This window comes from Lynx canadensis, chromosome E3 (genome assembly GCF_007474595.2).
Source record: "Lynx canadensis isolate LIC74 chromosome E3, mLynCan4.pri.v2, whole genome shotgun sequence".
In the NCBI taxonomy this organism is placed as follows: domain Eukaryota; kingdom Metazoa; phylum Chordata; class Mammalia; order Carnivora; family Felidae; genus Lynx; species Lynx canadensis.
Genome location: NC_044318.1, coordinates 351,525 through 379,357, shown reverse-complemented (window position 1 = coordinate 379,357; position 27,833 = coordinate 351,525). Strand labels below are relative to the sequence as shown.

The window sequence follows — 27,833 nt, the reverse complement described above, 5'->3', positions numbered from 1 at the left end:
GCCACCTGGGCTCATGCTGTCCTTCCCCCACCCCCCAGGCTCCTGCACTACTTCCGGGGCCGCCACCACCTGGAGGAGATCATGTACAATGAGAACACGCGGCGCTCCCAGCTGCTCATGCTCTTTGACAAGTTCCGCAGTGTGCTGGTGGTGACCACCCATGAGGACCCAGTCATCGCGGTGTTCCAGGCACTGCTCCCTTGAGACCAGACCGAAGACGAGGAGGCGGAGAGAGGGTGCTGCCCGCGGCGGGGCTGCTGGGCTCTCCCCAGCCCTGGGCTTCCCACCCCTACACCGGGCGGAGCCCTCTGGTGCCTGAAGCCGGACTACAGTCCAGCGGCAGCCTTGGGCCTGCTGTACTCCAGGTTCTCGGTCTCGTCTGGTCCTGGAGGCAGCCTCAGTATCTGAGCTGAGGTGAGGCTTCCAGCTGGAGGGAGTGTGCAGGACTCATGCCTCAGAGGGAGGCCTGCTGCGTCCGTTCCACACGCAAATTCGGGCCGTGCGTTTCTGTCAGACCCTCCTCCCAACCCCGTCCTCATCCCCTGACCCCCTCCACTGCTGCCTTCCCTTGGTCACCCTGGGGGATACACGGAAACACGTCTGCCCCCACCCCTCCGCCCTTCCGGGGGCCAGGAACACCTGAGTGGCCCTGCCCTCACCACAGCCCTTGCGTTAACCGCCAGCAGGCTCATGACCAAGCTGTCACTCCCTCTCTGACACCTGGTGATACACAAGGGACTGGGCTGATCCCCATCCTCAAGGTGAGTCTGCGCTGGTACACGCTCCCCTCCCTCGTGCAGGCCTGAGGAGTGATGCGTTCAGCCTCCTGCCCACACACGGCCCCCAGTGTCCCGTCCTGGAGGAAGAAGGACTGTAAGCTTATGCCGGCTACCGAGAGGAGCTCTGGCAGAGATACAAGCAGTACCCTTTTCCAGACATAAAGCATTTATTTGGTCTTTGAACAATTAAAAAGCCTTGTCCGAGCAGGCCTGTGAGTTCTGTTCGGCCGCTCGGTCTACCACACTGACCCAGGGGCTGCCCTGGACGTAGAAGCGCAGGGGCTTCTGGGCCCACTCTCCTGCTTGGCCAATGCCCACTCGGGCTGCTGCCACCACAGCCGGCTCCCTGGAGCCCGGGGGGCTGCGCTCCAGCCACACAGCCTCGTCCTTGGCCAGGTCCCGCTGGTCGAAGCTCTTGTCGATGGCCATGGCCTGGCACAGCTTGGAGGGGCCGCTGCACAGCTCACGGTCTCTGAGGGCTCGGCCCGCGGCGCCCTTGCGGAGGGTGCTGCGAAGCTGCCGCATGGTCTCCAGGCCCCCCAGGGGCTCCAGCGCTCGCAGCAGGACACATGCCCCATCCCCTGTGGGACGGACAGACAGCCTAGAAAGCCAGGTCTCCCCAGGCCGGTTGCCCTCCTTACCCCAGGGTGCGTGCAGCGCTATGGGTGTGACGCAGCTGCCTTCCTGGGCGCCCCTGCACTCGGTGTCCAGACTCGGCTGCCTCCACCTTCTGCGCACACGACCTGTGTCACCAGGTGGGGGCTTCCCCCATGCAGCCTGAATGCCTGAGCACCAGCTAGGGAGAACCTATCTCAAAAAACCTGGAGGGTGTTGGTAGTCAGCCTCCTCTCTGGCTTCCTCTGGCTTGGTGATTGGCAGCAATTGTGAGGCTGGCAAAGGAAACCGCAGAGAGCCAGGTGTCTGTGAGCATGGCCAACCCACCAGGAAGCAGGAAGCCTCAGACTTGGCAGATTCTGACCAGGTCCCAGGGCACCCCATTCACCTCACCTACCTTGGAATCTCTTGGGCAAGCTGAAAGGTTGGCTCAGAGCAGCCACCAGTGTGCTCGTGATGTTGGGGGAGCCCCACCCGGCGACACAGGAGACCATGTGGGAAGAGATGCCAACATAGCCCCTCACCTCCTTCCAGCCCTGGCTCTTCATGTAGCAGTCCAAGCTACTTGAAGATTTATTATTTTTTTTTAATTTTTAAGTAATCTCTATATCCAACGTGGGACTCAAAACTCACAACCCTGAGAGCAAGAGTCAAATGCTCCAGCCAGCGAGGTGCTCAGGCGAAGCTACTTTAGAGACCGGAGACCGCAAATGGATACCCTGGGCCCAGGGGCTCACTCGGGAAGATGCATCTCCCCAAATTCCTTCGGTCCTGCATGGCTGGGGACAGTGATGACCCTGGCCAGAGGAGCCCTGACCCTCCAGCAAGGCTGTTCTAGCGACTTGGCCCACCCCCACCACCAGGGGGTCTGAAGAGGCTCAGGTGGCCAGGCCAGTTTCCACTCTTGGACCTTGGCCACAAGGTTCTCCCCATCGGCACCTGGGAGCCCTGAGTGGTTACAGCAGCCATGGTCTCCCTTGTAGCCGGCACCTGGCAAGTGTTGGGGGTTTTGTGACCAGATGTCCCTTAACCAACCAATTTTTTAAAGTATCTCAAAATATAGTCGGGAGCAAGCGAAACCTCAAGTTCCTGAGCCTCTGTTTTTCCTGGGCCCTTCTTAGCCCACCATCCTCAGGGTGCCCCGTGGGTGCCACACATGTCCCTCAGTGTCTCAATGAGCCCCTGCACATGCGGCGAAGGAGGAGCCTATCCCTCTGTCCCCACACCCCTTTCCTGGAATGCATCTGAGTCCCACGTCCTGATGAAAGCATGACCTCTTCCCACCAAGTCTACCCGTCCTCACCCGCTAGTCCTCTGTCTATACCACCTGCCTTCCTGGTCATTTCTGTGGCACCTCCACACCGATGGCAGGCAGGCAACGACCATGTCCTTGGCCTCCCCTCTTCCTCCCTCTAGCTGGATGACCCTTGGCCCTGTCTGCACCCATGTGGTTTCCTGCCCCCCTGACCTGGATGTTTCCGGGGCATCTTGGTCATGTGTCCAGAAAGTAATGTGCTACCTCCCGTGTCTGCCCTGTCCGCTGTACCCACCCTCCCCCTGCCCCCCGACCCTAGAAATTCCAGGCTTCTCCCCTTCTTTTTTGACCATAGCCCCAGGCATCACCAGACTCATTCCCTCTCCTTGTCCGAGTTCAGTCCCACTTCACGAGAGGGGGTTGGTTCTATTGCCAAAGAAAAGCCAGACAACCAAGATAAGTTTTCCAGGGTGGTAAGAGGACCGACCCTCTGGGGTGGTCCCCACCTTCCTCTCATCTCCAGTCACTCAGCTTCGCTCAACACCTGCTTTGTGCCGGGCATGGGACCAATCTTGGGGCCCATGTGGCTCTGACAGTGGACAGGCCCAGCTGTCCACTCCGCGCAATCACAACTTCCAGGCCACTGGAATCATGTGTGACACACAGCATACCAGACCCCACGCCTGTCTGTGGTCTCCTCAAGCATTTGCTTTCTTGGGATGGTCAGGGAGGAAGCTCAACACGCATACAGATGTGGAGACTGGCTAGTCAGAGTGGGCCAGGCAGACCCTGCTCCTGGTCAGTGGTGCCTCTGACAGGACGACGCTGTGGGTTCTTCCTTCAGAGCACAGGCCTTCCAGAAAGCAGCCACCTGCTCAGGAAAACAGAAGCCGCCCCAGAGCAGGTCCCACAGGGTGAATGGGTTCTCCTGGGTGCTCTAGACCAGCATCTCTGGGCACTACTGATGTTTGGGGCCAGGTGATTCTGTGTGACGGGGGCCAACGTGTGCCTGTGAGCTATCCAGCATCATGCCTGGCCTCACCCGCTAGACGCCAGTAGCACGTTGAGAACGACAGGTTCAGACCCTGTAACTGACCTCTGGCAAGGCTCTGGCCTGAGCCCAACTCGACCCAAATTGATCTCACCCTTGTTTGCCCACAACCGGCCCCCCGCAGGTCTACTCTGGGCCACAGGGGACGCCACCTTTGAGCTCTGTGACCATGGGCGGCCTTGTGGAACCTGTCTGCTCTGTGTTCAGGTCAACCCATGACCTCTATCCCGTGGGGGCCTCTGGCACCTATAACCGCCCTGTCAGTGTAGCCAGGATTCCTAAAACTGCAACCTAGTTTAGCACTGACACCTCCTTGCTCAGGTACCTGCCCCAGCCTGGTGTTCCCATGGGTCTCCCAGCTGCCAGCTAAGGGGACTCTGCTCACCTCGGCTGGAGACGTTCATGCAGAAGTACATGCCATAGATGATGTACACGTACAGGGTTCCTGGCTTCATGAACATGCCACGGTTGCGGGGGGTCTGCCGGCCACCCCTCGAATGAGCAGCTGCATCCTCGGGCCCCAAGTATGCCTCCGTCTCCACAATGCGGCCGCGGAGCTCTGTGCCATCATCAAGTCGCCGAACCAAGACCTGTGGGCAGTCAGTCTGCTTAGGGCAGCAAGCAGTAGAGACTCAACTGTGATAGCTCACAGCCTGGGCCTCATCGCCCCGGTTCAGGATGCACCAGGGCACCCAGGTCCAGCCGGGTCCCCTGCTGTCCCCTCTGTCCTGCTCAACCCCCCGGACCACAGGCCCTGCTCACTAAGTGTCCTGGCCACAGCTAGCTGCAATCTCAAGCTCCGGAAAGTCGGCACCACTGCAACCACACACTTCCAAGTCTTCTTGGTAAGGCCTCCATCTCTTTGCCTCCTCCCCCACCAAGTCCCCCTTGGACTGAAATGCTTAGCCTAGTGCAGGGCAGCGTGGGGGGCACAGGGCCCCCATGCTCTTCCCACACAGCTGGACCCCCAGAGCCTGTGTAGCCCCCTCCACCTGGACTAACCCACAAAGGACCACCCTACTTAGCTCCCACCCACCTAGCTCTGATAGGCATTTCTGAGCAGCAAGACAGGTGCCCGTAGCACCCCTGGCCTGGACCACAGCCCTGGGTGTAGTCAGCTCCACAAGGAGGGGGTCAGTGTAGGCGTTATGCCAGGAAGATGCGCTGGCTGTGGTGGGCTCAGACAGTACCCTGGGCCAGGGGTGGCACCCAGAGGGGACAGGGGCGCCGGCTGAGGACAGGGCAGGGGGCAGTTTCCAGGGGCTATCACTGGAGGGGCGGTGCTTTCAGGTCAACAGAGCACCTAGGAGAGGAGCTCAGGCCGCAGTGGAACCAGGGAGGGCCTGTGAAGTGCTGAATGTGCCAGGGAACGGAGTTCTCAGCCTGAAGACTTTCCACCTATTCCTTGGCCACATTATATTACCTGTCCCAGAAATGCCCGAGCCAGAGGGACTGCAGGCTGGTCGAAAAACTCAGATCCCAGTTGTGCAGAGTGGCTTTTGGGGCTTGAAAAATAGATGCTGCGCTGGGGTCCCAGGGGTGCAGGTGGCCCCAAGCAGGGCTCCATGGTGGAAGGCATCTGGGCTCCGTCTGTTAGGCTCTGATGCCGTCGTGCCTCCAACAGTCGCTGCTTTTTTTGCCCCATTCTTCGGGAAAGCTGTGATGAAAACAGACAAAATAAATACTCTGAATAGCTTCTGTGGTGAAGTCAGGCTGGTGGGGTTCAAGGACCAGATTTGACTGCCTGCTTCATCTGCAAAATGGAGGCAGGCAGCCACCTGGTGGGTTGTTGCAAGGTGCAAGCAGAATGCTATACTCAGCCCCATGCTGGGCCCCAGGAAGCCTTGGGAAATGGGGACAGGCGGTCGGTGGCAGGGTCAGGGTAGCCATTCTAATCCACACACCCTCCACACGCTGCGGACGCACAGCCTGGTGGCAAAGGGCTGCAGGGCCTGGGGAGGGGAGAGTGGGCATCTGAGCCTAGGACAGGAGGGCTGGTACCCTTATTCCCACTCATCATGTGGACCCCAAACTTTTTTTTAATTTTTATTTATTTTTGAGAAAAGGAGAGAGGGCGAACGGAGGCAGAACAGAGAGAGAGGAAGACACAGAATCCGAAGCAGGCTCCGGGCTCCAAGCTGTTAAGCACAGAGCCTGACACGGGCTCGATCTCGAGGACCGTGAGATCATGACCTGAGCTGAAGTCCGACGCCTAACCGACTGAGCCACCCAGGCGCCCCCCCCCGCCGCCCCTGCCAAACGAACTTTTGATCTTATTTCTTGAACCCAGCCCTTTGCACTGACCCTAACCAGTTTAAAAGCACAGCCATGACCTTGATGGGGCCTGGCCAAGGAATGGGTTTTGTGTTGCTGTGTCATCCACACTCCCCTCCCACCCTGTTGACACGTTGGCAGGGCTCCCGCTGTACCATCCCCTCCTCAGAAGGGCTCAGAAGGCCACACACAGGTGGATGCGCACCTGCTGACTGTCTTCTCTGCTCCACCCCAAGGGCTCAGGCATGACCCCTGGTGAGTCCCCGACTATCCCCTCTCATGACCCTGGATATCATAATGATAAGGAGCAAGCGGGGCAAAGGTGAGGTCTCTCAAGGGACGAGACCCAGCCCTCCCACCTGCCGCCACACAGCCTGAGAAACCCGACCACACATGCTCAGCTGTTCTGAGACCAGCTGCTCTCCAGCAAGTGGGATAAGATGAAGGGAGCAGGTGAGCACGGGGGCTGGGAAACACCCCGCTCAAGGGCTGGTCTTCAGTAGTACCCACAATCTCCTTGGCATGTGACAGACCCATTATTTTTAACATAAGTGCTGACGCTCCACGGCAAAAGGAGACCGCCAGTCTACTGAGAGTGGACGCTGACGTGACCGTCTTTGCAGCCCAGCCATCTGCCAATACCGCCATGGGCTCAGGCGCTGGGACGCTGCCACTTGGGAGTTTGGCCCCCTGCCTGCCTCATGGCACTTGGGTCATTCTGGGTCAGCACTGGTCCACCCTGGGTGGGGAGGGACTCATAAAGCTGCACAGGGACAGAGGCTGAGAGAGAAGGCCTCGGTTTCCCGTCAGAGACCTAGAACCTGAACCTGCCTCACAGGCGTTGTGGTGATGGACTGGCCCAGGGCTAAGTAGCGGGGTTGCCCCTGCTGTTGCACCCAAGAGTGAGCACTGCTCAAAACTCTGTAAGTGGGCACTACATGCTTCCCTGGCACCGGTTAGAAATGACGGTTCCCTGAACAAGGGGCCCAGAAAATCACCTAAAGTGGCTGTGCTTCTGTTTCCTCTCTGTAGAAAAGTAACCAATATCTGCCACACAAAGTTACGAGGATAAAATGAGAGAAGTCAGGTATGCAGTCGGCCGGCATACAGCAAGCACTCAAAGAATGTTAGGAAGAAACGCCCTCGGGCGCCTGGGTGGCTCAGGTCAGGATCTCACGGTTCCATGAGATCGAGACCCCCCCCCCCCCCCCCCGCCGCCGGCTCAGAGCTGACCCCTGGAGCCTGCTTGCATGCCTCCCTCTCCTTCTCTCCGCCCCTCCCGGCTCGCTCTCACTCTCTCTCTCTCAAAATAAATAAATCTACTTTAAAAGATTAAAAAGGAAACCACCCTCCACCTGGGATGTCTCCAGGCAAAACCTGGGGACAAGGGTCTCTTGTCAGAGTAGGCCCGCCCGGCGGAGGGCAGGAAACAGCCTGGCCTGGATGTGGGTGCCCACCAGCCCTCCATCACAACGTGGGCAAACACGAGGTTAGGAAGTATAGAGAGACCATTTATCCGGCTGGGACGGGCACTGAGGCGAGGAGCGTGAGAAAGTGGCCCCCTGGGCCAAGCCAGGGTTCATTTCTGTAGCAGGCCGGCCCCTGGGGAGGGAATGCCTGAGCTGGGTCTGAGTGCACATTTAACCAAGAAACCGGTGTCGGGGTCTCCAACCAGACTTCACTGGCGACCTCGGCCGGGCCTCAGCTTTTCCTACTGGCAGATGGAGCAGCCAAGCCAGGGCCAACACTCCGGTGGGCGCCTGTCTGGGAAGTGAGGCCCCGCGTTACTGGTTTCCCCCCCGGGTTCTCGCTCAGCGGTCCGCGGCTGAACGACTCCGGGGGCGGGGGGGGGGGGGTGATCGCCCCGGAGGACCGTTGCTCGGCCGTAGCGCGGGGCGGCCCGCGCGCGGAGCGAGAAGCGCGCTCACGTGGGCGCACACTCACCTGGCCCGCCCCGCGCGCGGGCATCCCGCGGCTGGGGCCGGGGTTCCGGGCGTGGGGACCCCCAGCGCGTGGAGCCCACCCGCCCCGCCGAGGCGACCCCGGAAGTGCCGCCGGCGCCTGCGCGCGGGAGGACGGAAGCCCGGCGCGGTGGCGGCGAGCGCGGCGCGGATCCGCCCGCGGAGGAGGAGCCAGGGGGCCTCCGCCCATCCTGGACGTAGGCCCGGGGCGGCTGGGACTCTCGTGGCGTGAGACCCGGGAGAAGGCGTCTGGGGTTGGGGCGAGCACCCCCGCAGCCTGGTGCCTCCCCCAGTGACCGGCCTCCCGCCCCCGTGTGCACCGTGGTCCGTGCGCGGCCGCCAGCCAGTAGTCAGACTCCCAAGAGGACTGGTCCGTCCTGTGTCTTCCTGGCCCTCGAGGGGCCCCGGTTGGGGGGTGGGGTGATGCGGCGTGCGCCTTAGGGAGGTGGTGGCTGAGTCCCGGTCCTCGGAATGCGCTTCCTGGACGGGGGAGGGGTGTTACTTGCTCCAGACCTCCGGGGGGGCATTTGTGGGGAGAGGACATGGGGAGTGGGCCAGGAAGACTGTCCAGGAAGCGGACGCCAGGCGTATCCGGAAGCCCCTGCCGGGGTCATCATCGCTAGCGGGTCTGAGAATACTGTCTGCAGTGTAGCCTCCAACCCTTCTGCCGCCCAAAGATGCCCAGAGGAGCCTGCCCACGCCCTGGAACGGGCTTGCTGGATCACGGCCAGTCTCCTCTAGAGGCTGAGGCCGGGACTAGGACTTTGGGGACCCGGGAACACCCGGCTTGCGCTTGCAGCCTGCAGCCGGGAAGGGCGGCGGCTGGGGGCCGTATGGGGAACGTGCGGCCCTCCACCTCTGATGTGGCTCACCCTGCCTGTAACCTTTCAAGTCGGATTGGAGTCCAGAAGAGGAGGGGAGGGGAATCTGGGGAGGGCAGTGCCTGATCCAGAGGAAGGAAGGGCCATGAGTGGGAAGTGTTCAAGCACAGGGGCTGTTGGCTGGGGACAACCATGGCGGGGAGGGGCACACTGCCGGCTCCTGTGGCTCAGTGGACCAGGAGGGTACGGGCCTCGACACCCAGCAGAATACCCCCCCCACACACACACACACACTCTGTAGCTCTAGGGTCTCTTCCCCTGCAGGTCCCCTTTGCTGTGGCTGGCACAGTCCCACCCTCCTGTACCACCCACTCTGGAAAAACCCTTGAGGAGCGCCGTCTACGCTTTGATTTCTGTGACCCTGGCCCTGCAAGGGGGTACCTGTGGGGCCTCAGCGACTGGGCATAGGATGATGTCAGGTGGGAAGTGCCCGGATGGGCCATGTGAATGTGAATAGGCCTCAGATGAGCACAGGGTCGGTCCAGCTGGGAGGACTCTGGTCTCCAGCTAGGCCCCTCCTCTGAACAGCCCAGGAGCTGAACTTCAGCCTGGGCCCTGGGCCAGCAGTACTGCTGGCCCCTCCCCTCAGGGCTCCCATCAGGACTTCCTGGGGAGGGAAGGGCTGCAGCCTTCCAGCTGCCTGCTGGAAGCCACCCAGCTGTTTGTGGCACTATGTGCCGCTTCCTTCCGGGGGTGGGCAATGTGTCATAAATCCATGCTTGTAAGGCAGGCTTAGATGTGACTCCCACCCGTTTCTTTCCTCCTTACCCCCTGCAGCCATTCTGCCCAAACAATGACTCCCCCTTCCTGCCCTCCTTTGTGTCCAGTCCCCCTTCTCTCCTCCCTTTCCAACTCCCTCTCTCAGGAGGGAAAGTGAGGCCTCAGTTGGGCCCCCTCCTCCTGGTGAGGGCCGGGGCAGGGTGGATGCCATTTGTATTAATTTTTATTCTCATTTGACAAATGGCTCATGGTCCTTATAGAAATCGGGGAGGAGCCTGCTTGTTCCCACCTTGAGGATGAGGAGAGAGAGGCTGGAGCGCAGCCCTGGCCCCCAGGAGGAGGAGGCAGGGCCGGTGCCAGCAGTGTACTTCTCCAGATGTTTCAGCCTGAGTGCAGGGGCTTGCGAAACCTCTCCAGGGTGGGCCCTCCACCGGCCCGCCCCCATTTCCTGGTTAGCGGTCTGAGGCCCCACCGCAGGCTGGAAGTGGTGGGCTGAGCATTCCCACTGTGGCCTGCCGGGCAGGCTGGCTGGGGGTCAGAGAAGGTGGTCCCGGTGGGAGGAGGGTCCTAGGGCCTTCTCTGTCCTCAGTGTGCCTTGCTGCTGGGCCGGTAGACGTGCTGGAGGCTGGCTGTCAGTGCGAGATGGAGTCGAGGACACCCTCCATGCTTTGAAAGGAGTCGGTGCTGGGGCTGGGTCCGCCCACGGAGGGGCCATGACTAAAGCCCTGAAGGGACAGCACAGAGGCCACAGTCCCAGCAGCAGCACTCTTGCAGAGCACCCAGCACACTAGCTCAGTGTCCTTTTCTCTGATGGAGGGATGCTGACACTGTTGAAGGGAGAGTTGGGTCAGGGCCCAGTGGACTCCACGGCAGATAGCAGAGGGCCAGCCCTCTGGCAGCTTCTTAGCGGTTCTGGCAACCCAAGTGGCCTCCAAGGCGCTCTGAATCTGACGGGTTCTGGGCAGGGCAGGGGGATCAGAGCCCCCTTGGGAAGAGAAGGCAGCCCAAGGAGACGTATGGGGGCTGCATCCTCCCTTTCTGGGGCTGTGCCGCCAATGCTGCTGAGCCTTGGCCCGAGGCACTTACGGGACCCCTTGCCATGCACTGAGACACAGGGACAGGCAGCTGCCTTGGAAATAGCTAGTGACTTCAGGCCCCCCGCTGGCCTGGCCCACTTCCCTCTCCTCCCCAAATAGCCAGGGGCTGGTGCCAGGCCCATCCAGGCTCCCCAAAGCCCAGGAACTGGCCTGCTGACTTGAGGATTCCAGGGTAGCTGATGGGGACTCCTGCTGCTGGTCAGGATCTTACCCCCTCAGGTCCTAGAGTGAGGTCCACAGCCATGGGGGTGGTCCAGATATCCATCCACACCTAGTCACCTGCCCACAGTTGCAGTTGATTTCCATTTCTCTAGGGCTCGGACGAGGAGGAAAGAGAAGGACTGGCAGCCGGCTTTCCCTGGAGGGGCTCCTTCCCCAGAGCACAGGGCAGTGGGACAGACGTGAAGCAGAACATACAGATGTGAATACATGTGTCCCTGTGGACTAGGTCCAGGCCTGAGCGCTCATGTGTCCAGGCCTCTGCTCGCACCACCCTTTGATCCCAAGGTCCTTGTTCAGGATGCTGAGCTGGGTTGAGAACATGGGGGTCCTGGATTTGCCTGCCAGGGTATACTGAGACATGCCTTGGGATCAACACCTGTGAGGGGCAAGGGTTTGCAACAGAGACTGCTGGGGCTCCCACTGAAGCCCAGTGCTGAGAGGGCCCTTCGGAGATAGCTTAAATGAACGCAGGGGGAGGCCATTTACCTGTCACTGAACACACAGACCACCCTCTCTGGGGAAAGAGTATGATTTTTGGCAAGGCGGCTCTTGTCCACTGAAGGTGACTCCTTGGAGGGGGACTTCAGCTGTGGGCCAGCCATGGCCAGTACTCCTGGCAGCTGGGAATGAGTGTCTGGGTCACGGAGCGGGTCATGGAGTGGCACCCTGAAGCATCCACTGCAGGAGGGGGACCTGCCAACACCGGATGCCCAGCCGTGGCATGCTTTGGACGTGAGCCCGGGCCCCGGCCTCCAGAACTGACACCACTGCTGGCCCTGCCAGCCCAGTCTGGGCATCCAGGTGGGCGGGGCCTGCTTACCCCTGGCAGGGGTCGAGAATGCCTGGTATGGAGAGACTGTCCTGTTTGGCTGAGAGCCTGGCATGAGAGGAGTGGCACGTGTAGGCTGCAGGAGCCATGAGCGTCAGCACCAGGCAGGCTCCCTCCTGCCTTGTGTCCCCAGTGCACCTGTAGTCACCCCCACCCCCAACCCTCACCCCATGGAGGAGTCCTCTGTAGCCCTTCCAAAGCTTTCATTGTCTCCCTCTACTAGGAATTGTGTTGACGTGCCTGTGTTCGTAGAGGTCCCAGTATGTGCCGGCACCACTTTGTTCCCTGGTACAGGTGAGGCCATGATCAAGGGGTTCTGTCCCTTGCCCAGTTTCCAGAGCCCGTACATTGGTTGCCGCCTCAAGCTGCCAACTCTCTTTCTGTGTGGTCAGGAACCAAGTCTGCGGTCAGGCCCAGCACGGTTGGCCACCGGTGGCAGCAGCTCTGTTTGGGGCAGGCCAGTGCCACCTGGTCCCAGACCAGCAAAGGGCCTGAGGACGTATTTGTAGGACACTGCGAGGCTTGATGTGCTGGGCCAGATGTGCCCCAAGGTGTTCTGGCATCTGGTGAAAGGGTCCTTAGGAGACCTGTGGTCCCAGTTATGTCTTCTCTGAGGCAGTAAGAGAGACCACCCCAAGGAAGCCTAGGCTCGTCCACCATCACAGGACCTGGTCAGCCCTATCTATGCCCTGCTGTTGGAACTCCCCTCCCCCATTTCCAGGTCTTTCTCGACCCCACATACTCCTGGGATGTCGAGAGAGAGGGACTCTGGGAAATTCCCATCAGCCTCAAGCAGATGGGTCATTTTGTATCCAACTCAGACAATGCAGGGATGAGCCTATCAGGGGCAGTGGGCAGGCTCTGAAAGAGGGAAGAGCGAGGAGTGGATGCCACAGTGTCGCCTCTGCTCTGAATGTTTCTGGGGTCGTAGGCCCAGCCTGGCCTGGGAGTGCCTGCTGGAGAGCACAGGGGTCCAGGGAGGGGGTAACTGCTCTAATCCTTTGTTGTGAGGGTGTGCATCAGCGTGTAAACACACAGATGGGAGTGTACAATTGTGGTTGTGGGCATGTGTACAATATGTGCAAGTTGATATGGTGTGTACAGTTTGTTTTTGTGTGTGTGTGTGTAGGTGTGTGTGTGAGTCTGTAAACAGTGTGTGTGAATATGTGAGTCAGGGAGAGTGGTTAGAGCGTGGGTGTGTACGTGCTTGAATGCACGAGCGGGAACGTGGGTAAGTGTGAGTGCTCACATGGGTCTGGGTGAAGGTAGAGGGATTTAGTGTGGGCCTTTGGAGGAGGTTGGTGGTTCGCTTTACAGGAGACCCAGGGACACTGTCCCACACGCCCCTTCCCCCCTTTCTCAAGCACAAGTCAAGGAGGAATAAGGTCAGGATTCACTCTAGAGTCTGGGGGAGGCTGAGGAACACAGGACTGCCCTTGACGCTGAGGCTCTGTCCGGTTGGGCCCCTAGGCCCTCCCTCCCGGCCGAGGCGTCCAAACCCATCCCCCCCTCCGGCCCTCCCCCCAGCCACAGGTGTCCGAGCGGCCGGACTCGGAGAGAGCGGAGCCCAGGGGCCTTCCCGGAGGAGGTGACTCGAGCCGGGCGGGCCGCGCGCATTCCTGAGCCCTTAGTCAGCGCGGCCCCCTCCGGCCGGGCCCGCCCCCGGCGCGCACGCCCCTCGCTCCATGGCATTCCCGGGCGGGCGGGCCGGACAGGCGCGCGGGCGGGGACTCGGCGCGGGCGCCCTCGGGCCGGCGGTGGCAGCCCCTCCCCGGAGCCCTCAGGACCCCCGAGGACCCTCGGTGCCAGCGGCGGCTGCGGTGAGTGAGCGCGCCGGGAGCGGGGCGCAGGGCTCCGCGGGCCGGGCGGGTTCCGGGGCTCGCGTCCGCCGCCCCCGGGGCCCGTCCTCAGCCAGCCGTGGCCGGAGCCGCCGGGAGCTACCGGAGTCGGGCTGGCTGAGGGCTCCAGGTCTGGGTCCCGGGTCCGGCGAGTACCCGCCCCGGTCGGCCGGACTTCCCTTCCCGGAGTTTTCCGACTCACCCGCGGAGGCGGCCCAGCCCGGGATTCCTAACCCGGCGCGGCGCAAAAATAGCCCATGGCCGGATTAGCACGTCCCAGCGGCCTGATCGGGCCGGACAGCGCGGCTCCAGCCCCCGCCCAACAGCTGAGGGTCCTGGGGAGGGCTCGGAGTCTGGGGGTGTCCCCAGGCTCCTCCAAGCTGTAACCCTCCCCCCCTGACGTTTTCCTTCCCGGCCGCCACCGGTGGGTGGTGCTCCAAGTCGAAACTCCAGCTCCGAGGGTGGGACTCCTCGGGAATCATCCCTGTCGCAGCCGTCGTCACTGTGGATGGGAATAATATCACCAATAATAGCAGTAGCTGGGGAGGTGGGGGCGGGGGACTGACCCTACTTCCCGCTTCACAACCTTTGTCTCCCTAATCTGTAAATACTGGAGCTGCGGGGCCCCTGGGATCTACTCCCAAAGACACCCCCTATCTTGTGCTTAGTGACCAAGAGCAGCAGGGGGTGGGGTGGGGGAGTGGGGGCGTGCCTAGAGGCTGGCTTTCTATTGCAGGGAAGATGGTAGGACCCCAGGGGCTCAGGGGACTGGAGGAGGGCCTGGCTGTCTGTCCTGCTGGGGGCAAGTCTGTGGGGCTGGGTGGGGATTGGGCAGGGGATCCCACAGTCATGCCTGCCCAAGGCTCAGCTGGTTCCTGAGCAGAGTTCCTTCTGTGCAGCTTGGGTCCTGTGTCTCTGTGTCTGTTTGGGTGGGCGGGGGTCCTGGGTCTGAAGGCCCTAGCCTTGTGCTGGGAGCCCCCCTCCCCAACCCTGGGACTTCCCAGCTGAGAAGATTCAAGGATGAAACCAGCTTTTCAGGTTTGGCCCAGCTAGAAGCTGGATCCCCCACCCCCCCCCCCCCCCCCCACCGGGAGCCAGTCCCAGGCCCCTAGAGAGTCCCCAGAGATTAGGAGGAAGGTGAGGAACCCGCCACCTGGCTGGGGTCCCAGAGGTCCCTAAGGCTACACCCCCCCTGTCACCAGGGGTCATTCTGGGCAAGCTGGGTCCTTTACCCTGAGAACGGGACAGAGGCTAGTAGGTGGGCACAACAGTTGATTGGCCCTAAATTGAAGGTACCAGGCCCCAGGCCCCTTTCCAACCCTTCCAAGCAGCCACCCAGCCTCCCGCTGTGCAGACGGCCCAAGTGAGGGCAGCAGAGCTGGAGCATTGCTGTGACCAACGTTCCTCATCCAGCATTAGTGGCCAAGTTGCTGCCCTTGGGAAGTCATATCCTTTGTTCAGAGGGGATCAGCCAGTTCTCCCCTGCCTTTTGGGGCCCTCCCTCAGGGTCTTCTCAGCTCCCAGCTACTGCTCGGGGCACACCCCTCTGCTCCTCTCTCTGGATGAGGTGCTCCCCTTGCCAGCCCCAGCTCCCCCACCTCGGTGTCTGTGACAGGATCCACTTTCCGCCCAAGGATCATATTCCTTGGCTCCTGCCTATTTTCTGGGTTGGATGTGTTTGAAGGTGAACCCCTTCTCCCTGAACGGAGATGCTCCGGGTCAGGATAGCGTGAAGTTGGGGGATGGGTTTGACAGCACTCCACAGCCTGAGGGACCCACATGGTCTGTCCCTAGCCCTGGGGGACTTTGGCCAGGGCCAGCTAGGCAGGCACACAGGTCTCTTGCACCCCAGCTCCTGGGCAGACGTTGCCCAAGGCTTCGAACGCCCTTGGAGGCTCAGTGACCTCAGGTGGTGACCGGCCTCTCTGAGCCTCAGTTTTCTTATCTGTAAGATGAATACAGAGGACCCTTTCCTACGGGTTGTGATAGGTCAGCAGGTGTGCCAGGCTTCTGATGACAGGCCATTTCTGCTCTTCGAACAGACTTTGGGACTTGGTTTCCCCTCCTGGGGCCTCTCTAGTACTATCCAGCAGTTGGCCTGTCCTGGGAGGAGGTCACTAAGCCCGAGGGTGTCAAGGCACCAGGGAGCGCCTGCGTCTCAGGGGGGGAGCTTCTGGGGGCTCTGATCGGTGGCCAGGCGATGCTCATCTGCCCTAGAGCCAGGCAGGTTGGTAGGATGTGGGCCTTTCCCCTCTTGCAGGTTGAGGGATGCTTTCACCTAAGTCTCAGCCAGGATCTGCTATAGCTCAGTCTGTTCCCTTGCGCCCTTGCTGACTGACTGTGTGGCATGGACCTTCAACCCTCTGAGCCTTGGGGCTCCCCAGCCCGGGGTGTATCCACCCTGTCAGCCCTTGTCAGAGCCAGTGGGGTCAGAGGCTTTGGCTTTGGTTGTCATATGTGCCTGCTGAAACTTTGGGCAGTACTCTCCCCAGGGCTGGTGCCCTGTGCACCACGCTCCCTGGTTAGGTCCCAGAGTGTGATTATTACTGGGGATTCCTGTGCCTTTGGGGGCCTCCTGTAGCAGGGAGCCTTCTGTTGTTCTGTTACGGGCCCTCCACATACATGTCTGGGGTGACATCTGCCCGGTGATGGGTGACAAGGGGAAGGAGGGATTGATGTATCCTCCTGGGGATGGGCAGAGAGCACTGTGCAGGCTATTAGCTTCCTCTCTGACCTTATTTCCTGCACAGAAAAGTGGTGAGATTTGGGAGGGTTGAGGAGGGGGGCGGGCCTGGCCATTACCATTACTTAGCATTATGCCATTTATACAGGAGGCAAAGAGGCACAGAGAGGCCAGGTGAATTCTGCTTTGCCACACAGTAGCCTGTTTGAAGGACTGGATTCTGGCATGGATGCCAGACAGCTGGTGATCCCTGTTCCCAAGGGATTTCTGGGGATGAGCATCAGATTAGGAGTCAAACAGAAGACCGAGGGTCAGAGATCAGGGCACTAGTGTGGAGGTTGGAGGATCTGGCCCCTCCTGGGATCATGCTCAGGTGAGCTGGGGACACGTCTGGGCAGGTGTCCTGGGGTGGGGCCCATTGCTCCAGCTGACCTTGGCAGTGGGCGGTCCCCTGGGCAGGGTGGGGCCAGGGCTTGGCGGGTCTTGTCCTGGGGCTGGGCCATTCGGGCTATCCACTAGGCCTCCAGCCGCCCCTGTTGGCATCGTCCTGCCATGTGGGGCTGAGCGGGCCTGAGTGGATTGGTGGCTGCTGCTCGCACCTGAGGATCCAGCCTCACAATGGCTCTGGCCACTGCCCAGGCCAGGGCAGGCCAGAACTGCTCCCCAGTCTCCTCCTGCCTCTTGGTTACACCTTACCAAATTGGGCATCTCTGAAGGGTCCTATCCCCAGGTGCCCCCCCCCCCCCCCGCCCCATGCCCCGCACTGCTGTTCTGGTGGTGCATGCTCTGTGGCCCTCCTACTCCACCCTCCCCCCTTCCTTTGGCTGTCCTCAGGGGGCTCCGCAGAGCCAGCAGGCAGCTCCTCCTCCCAGACTCAATTGCAGGGTCTTTTTCAGCCTGGTGTTTGCGTTAGCTGCTGCTTCTCAAGCACCAACTGTGTGCCGGGCACTGCTGCAGCCCCTGATTTTCAGATGAAAAAACTGATGCTTGCAGAGGGTTGCAGGTGGTGAAGGTGAGAAGGGTCTGTCCAGTGTCTCAGGCCAGGCTCTCCCCCACGGGCCTCCCTCCATTGGCTTCCTGGCCCCTCTTGTACCTGTGCGCCGTGATGAGGGTCCCCACTCATCCCCAGAGCAGGAACCTGCTTCAGTAGGACCTGGCCTGGCTCCCTACCCAGCCCTCTGCCATGAGGCTGCAGCTACTCCCACCCCTCTCCCTGCACTTAAAGCAGCCCCAGTGGTAACTTAAAAAAAAAAAAAAAGAAGAAGACTTTCCCTCCCTGTCTCTCTAAAATAGATAAATAAACTTAAAAAAAAAAGAAAAAAGAAACAGCCCTAGTGGTCCTGTGACCCTGTGGGGCCTTTGTGCCTCAGCCCCATCTCGGGCCCTCATCACGGGCCCTGCACTTGTCCTGCGCTGCCTGGAGGTGTAGCACCTGATGTGCACCCCTGTTTCGTGTCCCCTTGCTGGGCTCGGCCCCCATCCTTAGCATTTGGTAAGCCATTGCCAGCACTTTCTACTCCACTTCTGGATGCCCATTTGGGGGTCTCCTGGTGGGCTGGGCCCCGGGTGGGCAGTCTTGATTGTTGCCAGAGTGACTCAGAAATATGTGGCCCCATGCAATCAGGCCCTCCCTGGGCTGCGGTCTCTTCCTGCACTGAGGGGGTCAGCAGAGCAGAGATGCTGTCGGGATTCCCCCCCTGAGGGGCTGTCTGGGAACAAGAGCCCACTGTGTGCCTGGGGGAGGCCTGGACACAGAACCACTGTGTCCTCTGCGTAGGCACTGTGCCCCTCCCCAGCCCAGACTCTTTGTCTTCTGGGCCTGCCTCTCCTCCACACCCCTGGGGCCCACTATGGAGCACTGCCCCCTTGTGAATCCCACCCACTTGAGGCCCAGATGGGGAACTGTGCACAGAGGGGTGGGGCAGACCAGGAACCCACAGCACTGGGGGCAGGGTGGGGATCCTGGAACCCTGTGGGTTACAGAGCACCCTCCAGGTTCTGCCCCAAACACAGGAGGGGTTTGTGTGGAGGTGAGGGACACTGGGAGATCCGGGCGTACCGGCAGGGCCCTGGTACCTCCCTCATGAACTTAACGGCTGTTGTGTTCCTGGGGCTGACTGTCCGCCCAGGCTAGCAGCGGCTGGGGAATGCCAGATTTCCTGTGTACCTTACCACCCTTTTCCCACTTCTTTCCTTGTGCTATCCTTGCCCTGACCCGGCCTTGTGGTCAGCTCCTCCTCCCAGACGCAGTTGAAGGGTCTTTCTCAGGAGCCCCTCCTCCCTCCGGATCATGAGGATGGGCCCTTGCCAGTCCTTGCTCAGAAATGGCCAGTGTTGACTGAGCAGTGGCTCTGGAGCTGGCCTGTCTTGCCAATGCAGACCCGGTGGTAACAGGACAGCATACACGTGGGTGAACTCCTGAGCCGTGCCAGGGGAATCCAGGTCTGGGAGCACCTCTCAGGGGTGGGGCCAGCCTGACTAAGGCCGTGGGTCCTTGAACACGTGGGGATTGGGGCAGAATGCATGTGCAAGGCTGGGGCATGACTAGAGTGCTGAGATGGGAGGCCGCCGGGTGTGAGGAGAGGCCATGGGGGCAGTGGGAGCTGGGAGGGTCACGGATGTGTGTGGTGGTGTAAGCCAACCCGCTGGCAGAGGTTCCTTGTGCTCCTAAGTGGAGAACCGGCTCATATCACCTGGAGGTGCTGGCAAGGTATAGGGAGGCTCCTGGAGAGGCCTGTGGATTCCCAGCGGTTGGTCCGGGGCCACAAGGATCTGTGAGCAGTACCTGGGGCTACCCCTGTTTTGCAGAGGGGCAGGAGGGGCAGTGCTCAGCATCCCATGCCCTTCCCGGTCTGTGTAGGGGTGAGAACAACATCCTTCGACTTTCCCGGGTCGGTATACAGCTGGGAGTTGCTCTGAACAGAGTTCCTACCTTCCGTGTTCTGTGTGAGTCCGGTGGGAGCTGTGGGCAGCATCCTGGGGCTGTCTGTAGTTACGCTCCCTGAATATGTGACCTTGGGCAAGTCAAGCCCCTGTTCCCCAGGGCTCAGTCTTCCTATTTGTAAAGTACAGGCGGGGCTTTCTCTAGATCTCCTTCAGGGGATTGCAAGGGAGGCTATTTCTAGAGGCGTTCGTGGGTGGATTCCCACGCCCAAATTTCAGAGTCTGTTTGGGTCCGAAGCTCTTTGATGTAGCGGAGGGAGTTTGGAGTCTCCGCCCTCTCAGTATTGCTTGGCCACTCGCCTGCTATCCATGCCCCACGGTGTGCTTGGGGAACCCTTCCAAACTTGGATGTCCTGCTTCCAGACACCTTGTGGTCCTTTGGGGAGGGACAACCAGATCTGCCCTGAAATTGGCCTATTTTGTAAGGGGGGAATAGAGTGCCCAAGAGGCCAATGGTCACATGGTCGTTGCCTCACTGTCACCTGGCCACGCAGCGGAGACCCTGATCAAGCCGTGGCCTCTGCTCTGGGTCCTCCCTACTCTGCTTGGGCCCTCGTGCTGTGGCAGGGTCTCCTATGCTGAGGGAAGTCCTCGGCACTGCAGTGCATCTGTTTTTTGGGCGCATAGCGGCCCCTGGTGGTCATGGCAGCATCCGCATGCCAGTGGTTTTCAGTAGGTCCCCTGCTGGTGGGGGCATCCGTGGCCCGCTGCAAGCCATGTGGCCGTTCCTCTTTGAGATGGAGGGATCACGCACCCCTGTTGTGGAAGCAGTGGGCCCTTTGTCTTTGTAGCAGATGGTAGGACGGTGAGGTATGGGTCAGGCAGACGTGAGACGTGCCCTGCGTACAGACTGGAGTGAGCCCCCAGCCTGGCTGTTCCCTGTGTGAGGAACAACCTTGCCCGCCAACCACTGGCCTCGTTCACCTCATCGCAACCTTCACGTCTTTGGCAGATGTCACCTTACAGGGAGGCATCAGTGCCCCGGCGACTGGAATGTGCTGTTTTCCCTATCGTACTTCCCATGTTTTAACACAGCGTATCTATAGGTTTATTGTTTGTCTGGACTCTAAGCTCCAGGAAGTCAGGGATTTTGTCCGTGTTTGTTTCCTTGTTTCTCCACCAGTGTGTCCCTGAGCACCTAGGAGTGACTCATAGTAGATGCTCAAATATCTTTCGACATGAATGAATGTATATTGTCTGAGGACCTAGTTCATGCCTGCAACGTCTCTAGGGATGAATGAAGCAGGCACTCAGCAGATTAGTGCTGAGCGTGGAGTAGGGCTTCAGCATCAGGGGCCAGGGCCATCCCTGGGCCCAGCGATGCTTCAGAGTCCTGTCGGCACCGTTACTGAGTAACACATGACGCCCCCCAGGCCTGCCTTGCCCCACCTGGAACCATGAGTGAGGCCCGCAGGGACAGCACGAGCAGCCTGCAGCGCAAGAAGCCACCCTGGCTGAAGCTGGACATACCAGCTGTAGCGCCCCCAGTGACCGAGGAACCCAGCCCCTTACAGGTAGGCCCTGGCCAGGAGAGGCTGTGGCTCTCCTCCATCCAGCCTCCTCACCGTGACCCCACTGTCCAGCCCCTGAGACGCCAGGCCTTCTTGCGGAGTGTGAGTATGCCGGCTGAGACAGCCCACATCCCCTCGCCCCACCATGAGGTCCGGCGGCCAGTTTTGCAGCGCCAGACGTCCATCACCCAGACCATCCGCAGGTACTGTATTGCCTCGGCTGCTCCGCTGGTGGGGGGCTGGGGGCTGGGGGGCCAGAGGCGATCATACAGCGTCCCCTCTGGATACTAGTGCTGGGAACGGAGCGAGGGTCCTTCCTGTCTCGGCTTTCTCCTCGATCTTGTTCCCCACATCACCCTGTCCTCCTCCCGCTCTGGGGACCAACTGCTCTCACCTACTGCCTTCTCTGCTCCCCTCCAGCACTCGCTCTCTCCTTCTCTGTCTCCCCCATCCCAATGCTCTGGCCCCTGAACAGCCGACAGGTGCGCTTTGGGCGTGTCCACACTCTGCCCCTCTTGGGTCCCCCTGGTGCCCGCAGGGCCCTCCCACAGCGCCGGTCTCTCTCTCGGTCCCTGCTCAGGTACCTGGGGCAGGGCATGAGTATGTTGACATTAGCTGGCGTGTGCATGGCTTGTGGCCTCTCGGGAGTTGCCAGTGCAGTTGGTGTTCCCTGGGGCTCCTAACAGCAGGTGCCGGTAGTGTTTTTCCTTGCATGTCTAAGAGCTATGGGCAGCTTTCCTGGGCTTGCAGTGCCCACTGCCTGAGTTCTGTGGTGTCCAAGGTCAGGCTGCTGCCTGGGGCCGAGCTCTGTGGCTAAGGGCTGAGCTCTGAGTGCCATCTGTGGACTCGATGTCTCCCCCATGGACCACCCCCCCCCCATGACGGGTTGAGGATCTGTGTAAAATACTCACTTGGGCAAGGCCTACCGTCTGCGGTTCTAGTAGGAATTTGGAGTTGGCTAATTGTTTAGGGGTGGCCAGGGCTGGAACCCACTCACCCCCTTAATTACACCAAGCCCACCTGGACCCTGGACCCTAGAGTGATTGGAGGCTTGGGTTGGGGCATGCTGCACAAGAGGAGAGCCTCTGAGGCCCCTGCTGGGTGGGCGGAAGATCTGGCGTTACCCTGCTGAGACCCTCCTATGGCAGGGGCACAGCTGACTGGTTCGGAGTGAGCAAGGACAGCGACAGCACCCAGAAATGGCAGCGCAAGAGCATCCGCCACTGCAGCCAGCGCTATGGAAAGCTGAAGCCGCAGGTCATCCGGGAGCTAGACCTGCCTAGCCAGGACAACGTGTCTCTGACCAGCACTGAGACGCCCCCGCCACTGTACGTGGGGCCATGCCAGCTGGGCATGCAGAAGGTATGCCCACCTTCTGCCTCGTACCAGCTTCTCACTACTGCTCCCTGGACTGGGACTGGGGACACAGCCAGCCTGAGCAGAGGAGGTTCCTCAGAGCTCATGGTGTGGGAGGGTGGTCAGATGGTTCCATAGAGGCACCCAAGATACTCTGGGAATGGGGGCCAGGGGCAAGGGACAAGGTCCTGGGATTGAACCATGGGCCAGTCACTAGGTGGGAGAGTATCGCAGGGTGAACAGCAGTGTGAAGGTACTACAGGCGAGGATGGGGGCCTCTTTGGGCACCCACACAGCTGTCCAGGGACCCACTGGGGAGTGGGAAGACCAGCAGCTGTGTTCTCTACAGTGGAGTATAGGGTGGAAAAGGATCCCCCCGCCGTAGTGATGACCCAGTCCCTGACTCTTACATCTCCTTCCCTCTGCCAGATCATAGATCCCCTGGCCCGGGGCCGGGCCTTCCGAGTGGCAGATGACACGGCTGACGGCCTGAGTGCCCCACACACACCTGTCACGCCTGGTGCTGCTTCCCTCTGCTCCTTCTCCAGCTCCCGCTCGGGCTTCAACCGGCTCCCGCGGCGACGCAAGCGTGAATCGGTGGCCAAGATGAGCTTCCGGGCAGCTGCAGCCCTGGTGAAGGTGGGTGCGGGGGCTGGGGTGAGGTGGGAACTAAGCCGGCCACCACACCGCACGCTCACCTCCTCGCTGGTAGGGCCGCTCTGTTAGGGATGGCACATTGCGCCGGGTGCAGCGCCGAAGCTTCACTCCCGCCAGCTTCCTGGAGGAGGACACAGCTGATTTCCCCGACGAGTTGGACACGTCCTTCTTTGCCCGGGTAAGAGCACAGGGGCATCACCTGAGACCCCTCCGCCTACGTATCCCACCCTGACCGTGCGTATTTGCTCAGGAAGGAGTCCTCCACGAGGAGCTGTCCACGTACCCAGACGAGGTGTTTGAGTCCCCTTCGGAGGCAGCACTCAAAGACTGGGAGAAAGCCACAGAGCAGGCAGACCTCACGGGTGGGGCCCTGGACCGCAGTGAGCTGGAGCGCAGCCACCTGATGCTGTGAGTGCCACCAGTCAGTGGGGACGGGGGAGGGCAGGATCTACGGCTGTCCGGAGCATCTGGGCCCTAGGGCACTGATGCCATGGAGGGCCGGGGGAAGGAGTCATCTTGTGGATTGTGAGCCCAGCCTGGTCACTATGGCTGTGGGACCCAGGGCTGGGCACCATTCAGGTCTTGGCTGCCCACCTGTGGGACAGGAACGGAATCCCAGGGTCCACAGGCTGGACAGAATCTAGCGGGGAGATGGAGGGTGTTGTAATGCATACTTGTAGATCGTCCAGGGAGCCTCACATAGGTCAGGTTCCACCTCTGCAATCCCCAGGGGGGGCTCAGGATTGCTCTTTCTCTGGTGAGGAGGAGGCTGATGGTGGATGCCTGCACAGTGCTTTCGGTGTTAGATGGGAGCCAGAGAGGAGAGGCCATCCTGGTCCTGCTGGGAGGGATTGAGGCAGGCTGGGAGTCTAGGGCGGGAGGTGACTGTGCCCCTTCCCCCAGGCCCCTGGAACGAGGCTGGAGGAAGCAGAAGGAGGGTGGCGCAGCGGCCCCACAGCCCAAGGTGCGGCTGCGGCAGGAGGTAGTGAGCACGGCGGGTCAGCGGCGGGGCCAGCGCATCGCGATGCCCGTGCGCAAGTTCTTTGCCAGGGAGAAGCGGCCGTATGGGCTGGGCATGGTGGGCCGGCTGACCAACCGCACTTACCGCAAGCGTATCGACAGTTATGTCAAGCGCCAGATTGAGGACATGGACGACCACAGGTAGGCATGGGGTGGGAGTGTGGGGGGATGCAGCTTCCAGCAGGCAAGGCTCCAGGTTGGGGGTGGGTCCTCTGGGTTGGAGACGCGGTCTCTGCTGACGCTCTGCCCTGCAGGCCCTTCTTCACCTACTGGCTCACCTTCGTGCACTCACTCGTCACCATTCTAGCCGTGTGCATCTACGGCATCGCGCCTGTGGGCTTCTCGCAGCATGAGACTGTGGACTCGGTGAGCCCTGGCACCCTGCCCGGCCCGGATCTGTGGAGTCTGGGCTCTGGACTCCGTCTTTCCTCACTCTGTGAGGAGAGGGCTGGAGCGGGTTCTGTCTGATCTCTCTCCCCAACCTTGCAGGTACTGCGGAACCGCGGGGTCTATGAGAACGTCAAGTACGTGCAGCAGGAGAACTTCTGGATCGGGCCCAGCTCGGTGAGGGCAGGGCCTTGTGGGTGCCGGAGGGTGGGAACCCTGGGCTCGCAGGGGGCCGGATTCTGCAGCTGCACCTCCCGATCCTCCGCAGGAGGCTCTCATTCACCTGGGTGCCAAGTTCTCGCCCTGCATGCGCCAGGACCCGCAGGTACACAGTTTCATCCGCGCTGCGCGTGAGCGTGAGAAGCACTCGGCCTGCTGCGTGCGCAATGACCGGTCGGGCTGCGTGCAGACCTCGGAGGAGGAGTGCTCGGTTTGTGCCCCTACCACCGTGTGCTTGCGGTTACCTTGGGACTTCAGATAGAGCCGGTTGAGTCATCACTACCCCAGTTCCGTGCACATTACGGCGTCCCTCCGTGCGAGGGCCCTCCGCTCACATTTAGTCCTTGTATCCCCTGCTCCCCCCATTTCCTGGTCCTCCTGTCACAGAGGACAGTTGTAGCAAGTCTTTGATTTGGGTGTGCTCTTTTTGCACGTCGGTCCTGTTTTTGTGCACACGTCCTAAGTTTACACAAGTGGTGTTGCCTTATTCTTTCCACCAAACAATTCAAGAAAAAACCAAAAAAGATTCATGCAAGTTTATATTACATCATCTCATGTGGAGGTGCTGTCGTTTATACCAGTTCTGATTTTGGACACGGGTTGTTTCTATTGTTAAACTAACAGGAATTATGCTGCTGAGCTCCTTTTAGTAGTCTCCCAACACGCCTGCACATTTGTGGAGTGTAATTTCATTGAAATTGCATCGTGGGTCAGTGTCAGGGACTCAGTGACTTTACTTTTGATTCCTGCCTCCTGGAGACTGCACTGGCTAAGGGGTGGGCTCTGACCAGGGCCTGACCCTGTGTCCTCCCACAGTCCACGCTGGCAGTGTGGGTGAAGTGGCCCTTCCACCCCAGTGCCCCAGATCTTGCGGGCCGCAAGAGGCAGTTTGGCTCTGTCTGCCACCAGGACCCCAGGTCAGTCCTGCCAGCCCCTCCCTTACTTCGTCAATGGCTCCATGGGGTGTGTGTGGGGGGGAGAGGGTATAGCTGCCCCACATGTCGTTGAGTTGGACGGGAAGGCATGGATACCAAGGGTGCAAGGCAGGGTCTGACCACATCCTGGGTTCATGCAGGGTGTGTGATGAGCCTTCCTCCGAGGACCCCCACGAGTGGCCAGATGACATCACCAAGTGGCCGGTGAGCCAGAGTGGAGGGGTTGTTTGTGAGTCGCCCTGTTTTGTGAAGGAGGAACCCACATTCCACCCATTAGTGATGCCAGAGATCCCCATCATGGGACCACCCTGGGTGTTCAGACGCTGTGCCTCTGGCCTTTGCTCAGCCTGTCTACCTACCAAACACCTGCCTCTCTGAGCAGGTAGCCAGAACAGGAGAACCAGGTGGAAGCCTAGGGGGTCAAGTGACATTACTCCAACCTGACAGAGGGCTCATCTGTGTCTCGGGGTGTGGTAGCCAGCTTGAAGTCCAGGGAGGCTGGCTTCCTACCTTAGGAGCCTGTCCATCCTTGCCCCATTCTCCAAGCATGGTTGTGGGTCCCAGGGTTGGGGGAGGCCTTGACCCAACTCACCCCCATTTGTGACCCAGATCTGCACCAAAAACAGCGCCGGGAACCACACCAACCACCCTCACATGGACTGTGTCATCACGGGCCGGCCCTGCTGCATCGGCACAAAGGGCAGTGGGTGTGCCTGTGCTTGTGTGTGCAGCCAGTCCTGGGTGCAGATTGCCCTGGGGCTGTGCCCTTCTCCCTCCCCAAGTTCCAAAATAACCCAAGATTCCGAGGGGCCTGGGGTGAGAAGGGGTCTGCCTGGACTTGTCCAGAGCCAACAATGGTGGGCAAGTAGGGCTGAAAGCTGGGCCTGGCTGGCATAGTCAGGTGCCTCTGCCCTTGGGCCACTCTACAAGTCCTTGCAATCCTGGCCTGACCTTCCAGGTGTGAGATTACCTCCCGGGAGTACTGTGACTTCATGAGGGGCTACTTCCACGAGGAGGCCACACTGTGCTCCCAGGTAGGCCTCCAGGGTGAGCGTCCCTCCCCTCTCCCCCCAGCCACTGTGGGTGCTGACGGGCCACTCTGCACAGGTGCACTGCATGGATGACGTGTGTGGGCTCCTGCCCTTTCTCAACCCTGAGGTGCCTGACCAGTTCTACCGCCTGGGCTGTCCCTCTTCTTGCACGCTGGGCAAGTGATACCACGTGGGCTGAGCGGGGGGCTGGTCCCAGGTTCCCCAGGATGGCCAGAGATGGTGAAGGGGGCGGCCTCCTTGCTGAGTACCCCCTCACCCCCCCACCCCACAGGATCCTGCACTGCCTGGTGTCGGTCTGCTTCCAGATGACCGTCCTGCGGGACCTGGAGAAGTTGGCAGGCTGGCACCGAATAGCCATCATCTACCTGCTGAGCGGGGTCACCGGTAACCTGGCCAGTGCCATCTTCCTGCCGTACCGGGCAGAGGTAAGACTGTCACCCAGAGTGGGGACGCCCCCATGTGCACCCCCAGCACGGGGTCTGGGGCCCTGGAGAGTCCAGACTGGGAGCACCTCCTTTTGGCTCCTTAGTCTCAGTGTGCTGCAGGCCACGGGAGGCAGGACGGGGAGACGCGGCCCTGGGTTGGGGCGGGCGGGCCTGCTCAGCCCCACCAGCTCACAGCCACCCGCACTGCCGCCAGGTGGGCCCGGCCGGCTCGCAGTTTGGCATCCTGGCCTGCCTGTTCGTGGAGCTCTTCCAGAGCTGGCAGGTCCTGGCAAGGCCCTGGCGTGCCTTCTTCAAGCTGTCGGCTGTGGTCCTCTTCCTGTTCACCTTTGGGCTGCTGCCCTGGATCGACAACTTCGCTCACATCTCGGGCTTCATCAGCGGCCTCTTCTCCTTTGCCTTCCTGCCCTACATCAGCTTCGGCAAGTTTGACCTGTACCGCAAGCGCTGCCAGATCATCGTCTTTCAGGTGGTCTTCCTGGGCCTCCTGGCCGGCCTGGTGGTCCTCTTCTACTTCTACCCCGTCCGCTGTGAGTGGTGTGAGTTCCTCACCTGCATCCCCTTCACTGACAAGTTCTGCGAGAAGTACGAGCTGGACGCCCAGCTCCACTGAGGCTGGGGGCGGGGCCACGCGCTCCAGCAGGCCGGAGCCGGGCACGTGGTCTCCCCCAAGCCTCACAGGCCACGGGACGCGAGTCTCGAGCCCTGGGTGCTGTCCTGCCTGTTTCCTGAACACTGGCCTCTTGTGCCTTGTTCACCAGCGGTGAACCTCTCGTACTTCAGGGCATTTATTACACTAGTTCCCGGGATTACCTTCTAACTAGTCTCTTGACGACCACCTCACGTGGCCAATAAATGGGCTGGGAGCGTTTTAGCTGCCACTAACTTACCGGAGCTGCCTCGTCTTTCTGGCTTCTGGCTGGGGGCTGTGGAGGGAGATCCTTCAGGCCACTGGCCACCTTGCTTACAATTCCTCACAACAGGGAACTAAGTGTCAAATATACCTTGCAGTGAAGTCTCTCAGTCAGATGGATGGGAGTACACTGTCCCCCTTCCTTACAGTAACTGGCAGCTGATAATGAAAGAAGAACCCATAGCTGTGCGG

The 27,833-nt window shown here is 60.6% G+C and overlaps 3 protein-coding genes across 11 annotated transcripts in view; 2 read left to right on the top strand and 1 right to left on the bottom strand.

Moving 5' to 3' along the window:
• Nucleotides 1-983, top strand: part of NPRL3 (NPR3 like, GATOR1 complex subunit) — a 43,479-nt gene extending 42,496 nt beyond the window's left edge. For all 8 annotated transcript variants that reach the window (XM_030300891.1, XM_030300892.1, XM_030300896.1 and 5 more), the window contains one exon: nucleotides 39-983. In XM_030300891.1, the coding sequence (XP_030156751.1) occupies nucleotides 39-204 (166 nt within the window). In that variant the 3' untranslated portion in view covers nucleotides 205-983. The remainder of the gene's footprint in view (nucleotides 1-38) is intronic.
• On the bottom strand, nucleotides 928-13,823 carry MPG (N-methylpurine DNA glycosylase). Of its 2 annotated transcripts, none has more exons than XM_030300899.1 (4): nucleotides 13,725-13,823; nucleotides 5,124-5,357; nucleotides 4,086-4,290; nucleotides 928-1,360 (listed from the first exon to the last, which is right to left on the bottom strand). In XM_030300899.1, the coding sequence occupies exons 2-4, from the start codon at nucleotides 5,343-5,345 to the stop codon at nucleotides 966-968; spliced, it is 822 nt and encodes a 273-aa protein (XP_030156759.1). In that variant the 5' UTR covers nucleotides 5,346-5,357; nucleotides 13,725-13,823; the 3' UTR covers nucleotides 928-965. The 2 variants fall into 2 exon arrangements, with proteins under 2 accessions (XP_030156759.1, XP_030156758.1); XM_030300898.1 differs by lacking the exon at nucleotides 13,725-13,823 and adding an exon at nucleotides 7,919-8,021.
• Nucleotides 13,457-27,619, top strand: RHBDF1 (rhomboid 5 homolog 1). Its single transcript, XM_032591591.1, is given in 19 exon segments — nucleotides 13,457-13,504; nucleotides 20,522-20,662; nucleotides 20,732-20,862; nucleotides 21,808-22,021; nucleotides 22,445-22,654; nucleotides 22,728-22,850; nucleotides 22,923-23,080; nucleotides 23,576-23,833; nucleotides 23,947-24,058; nucleotides 24,182-24,256; nucleotides 24,348-24,509; nucleotides 25,115-25,215; nucleotides 25,374-25,437; nucleotides 25,843-25,934; nucleotides 26,189-26,267; nucleotides 26,341-26,413; nucleotides 26,416-26,440; nucleotides 26,557-26,710; nucleotides 26,925-27,619. Coding segments are annotated over 18 exon segments (2,565 nt in total). The 5' UTR covers nucleotides 13,457-13,504; nucleotides 20,522-20,545; the 3' UTR covers nucleotides 27,342-27,619.
• Nucleotides 27,620-27,833: the final 214 nt, after the last annotated feature.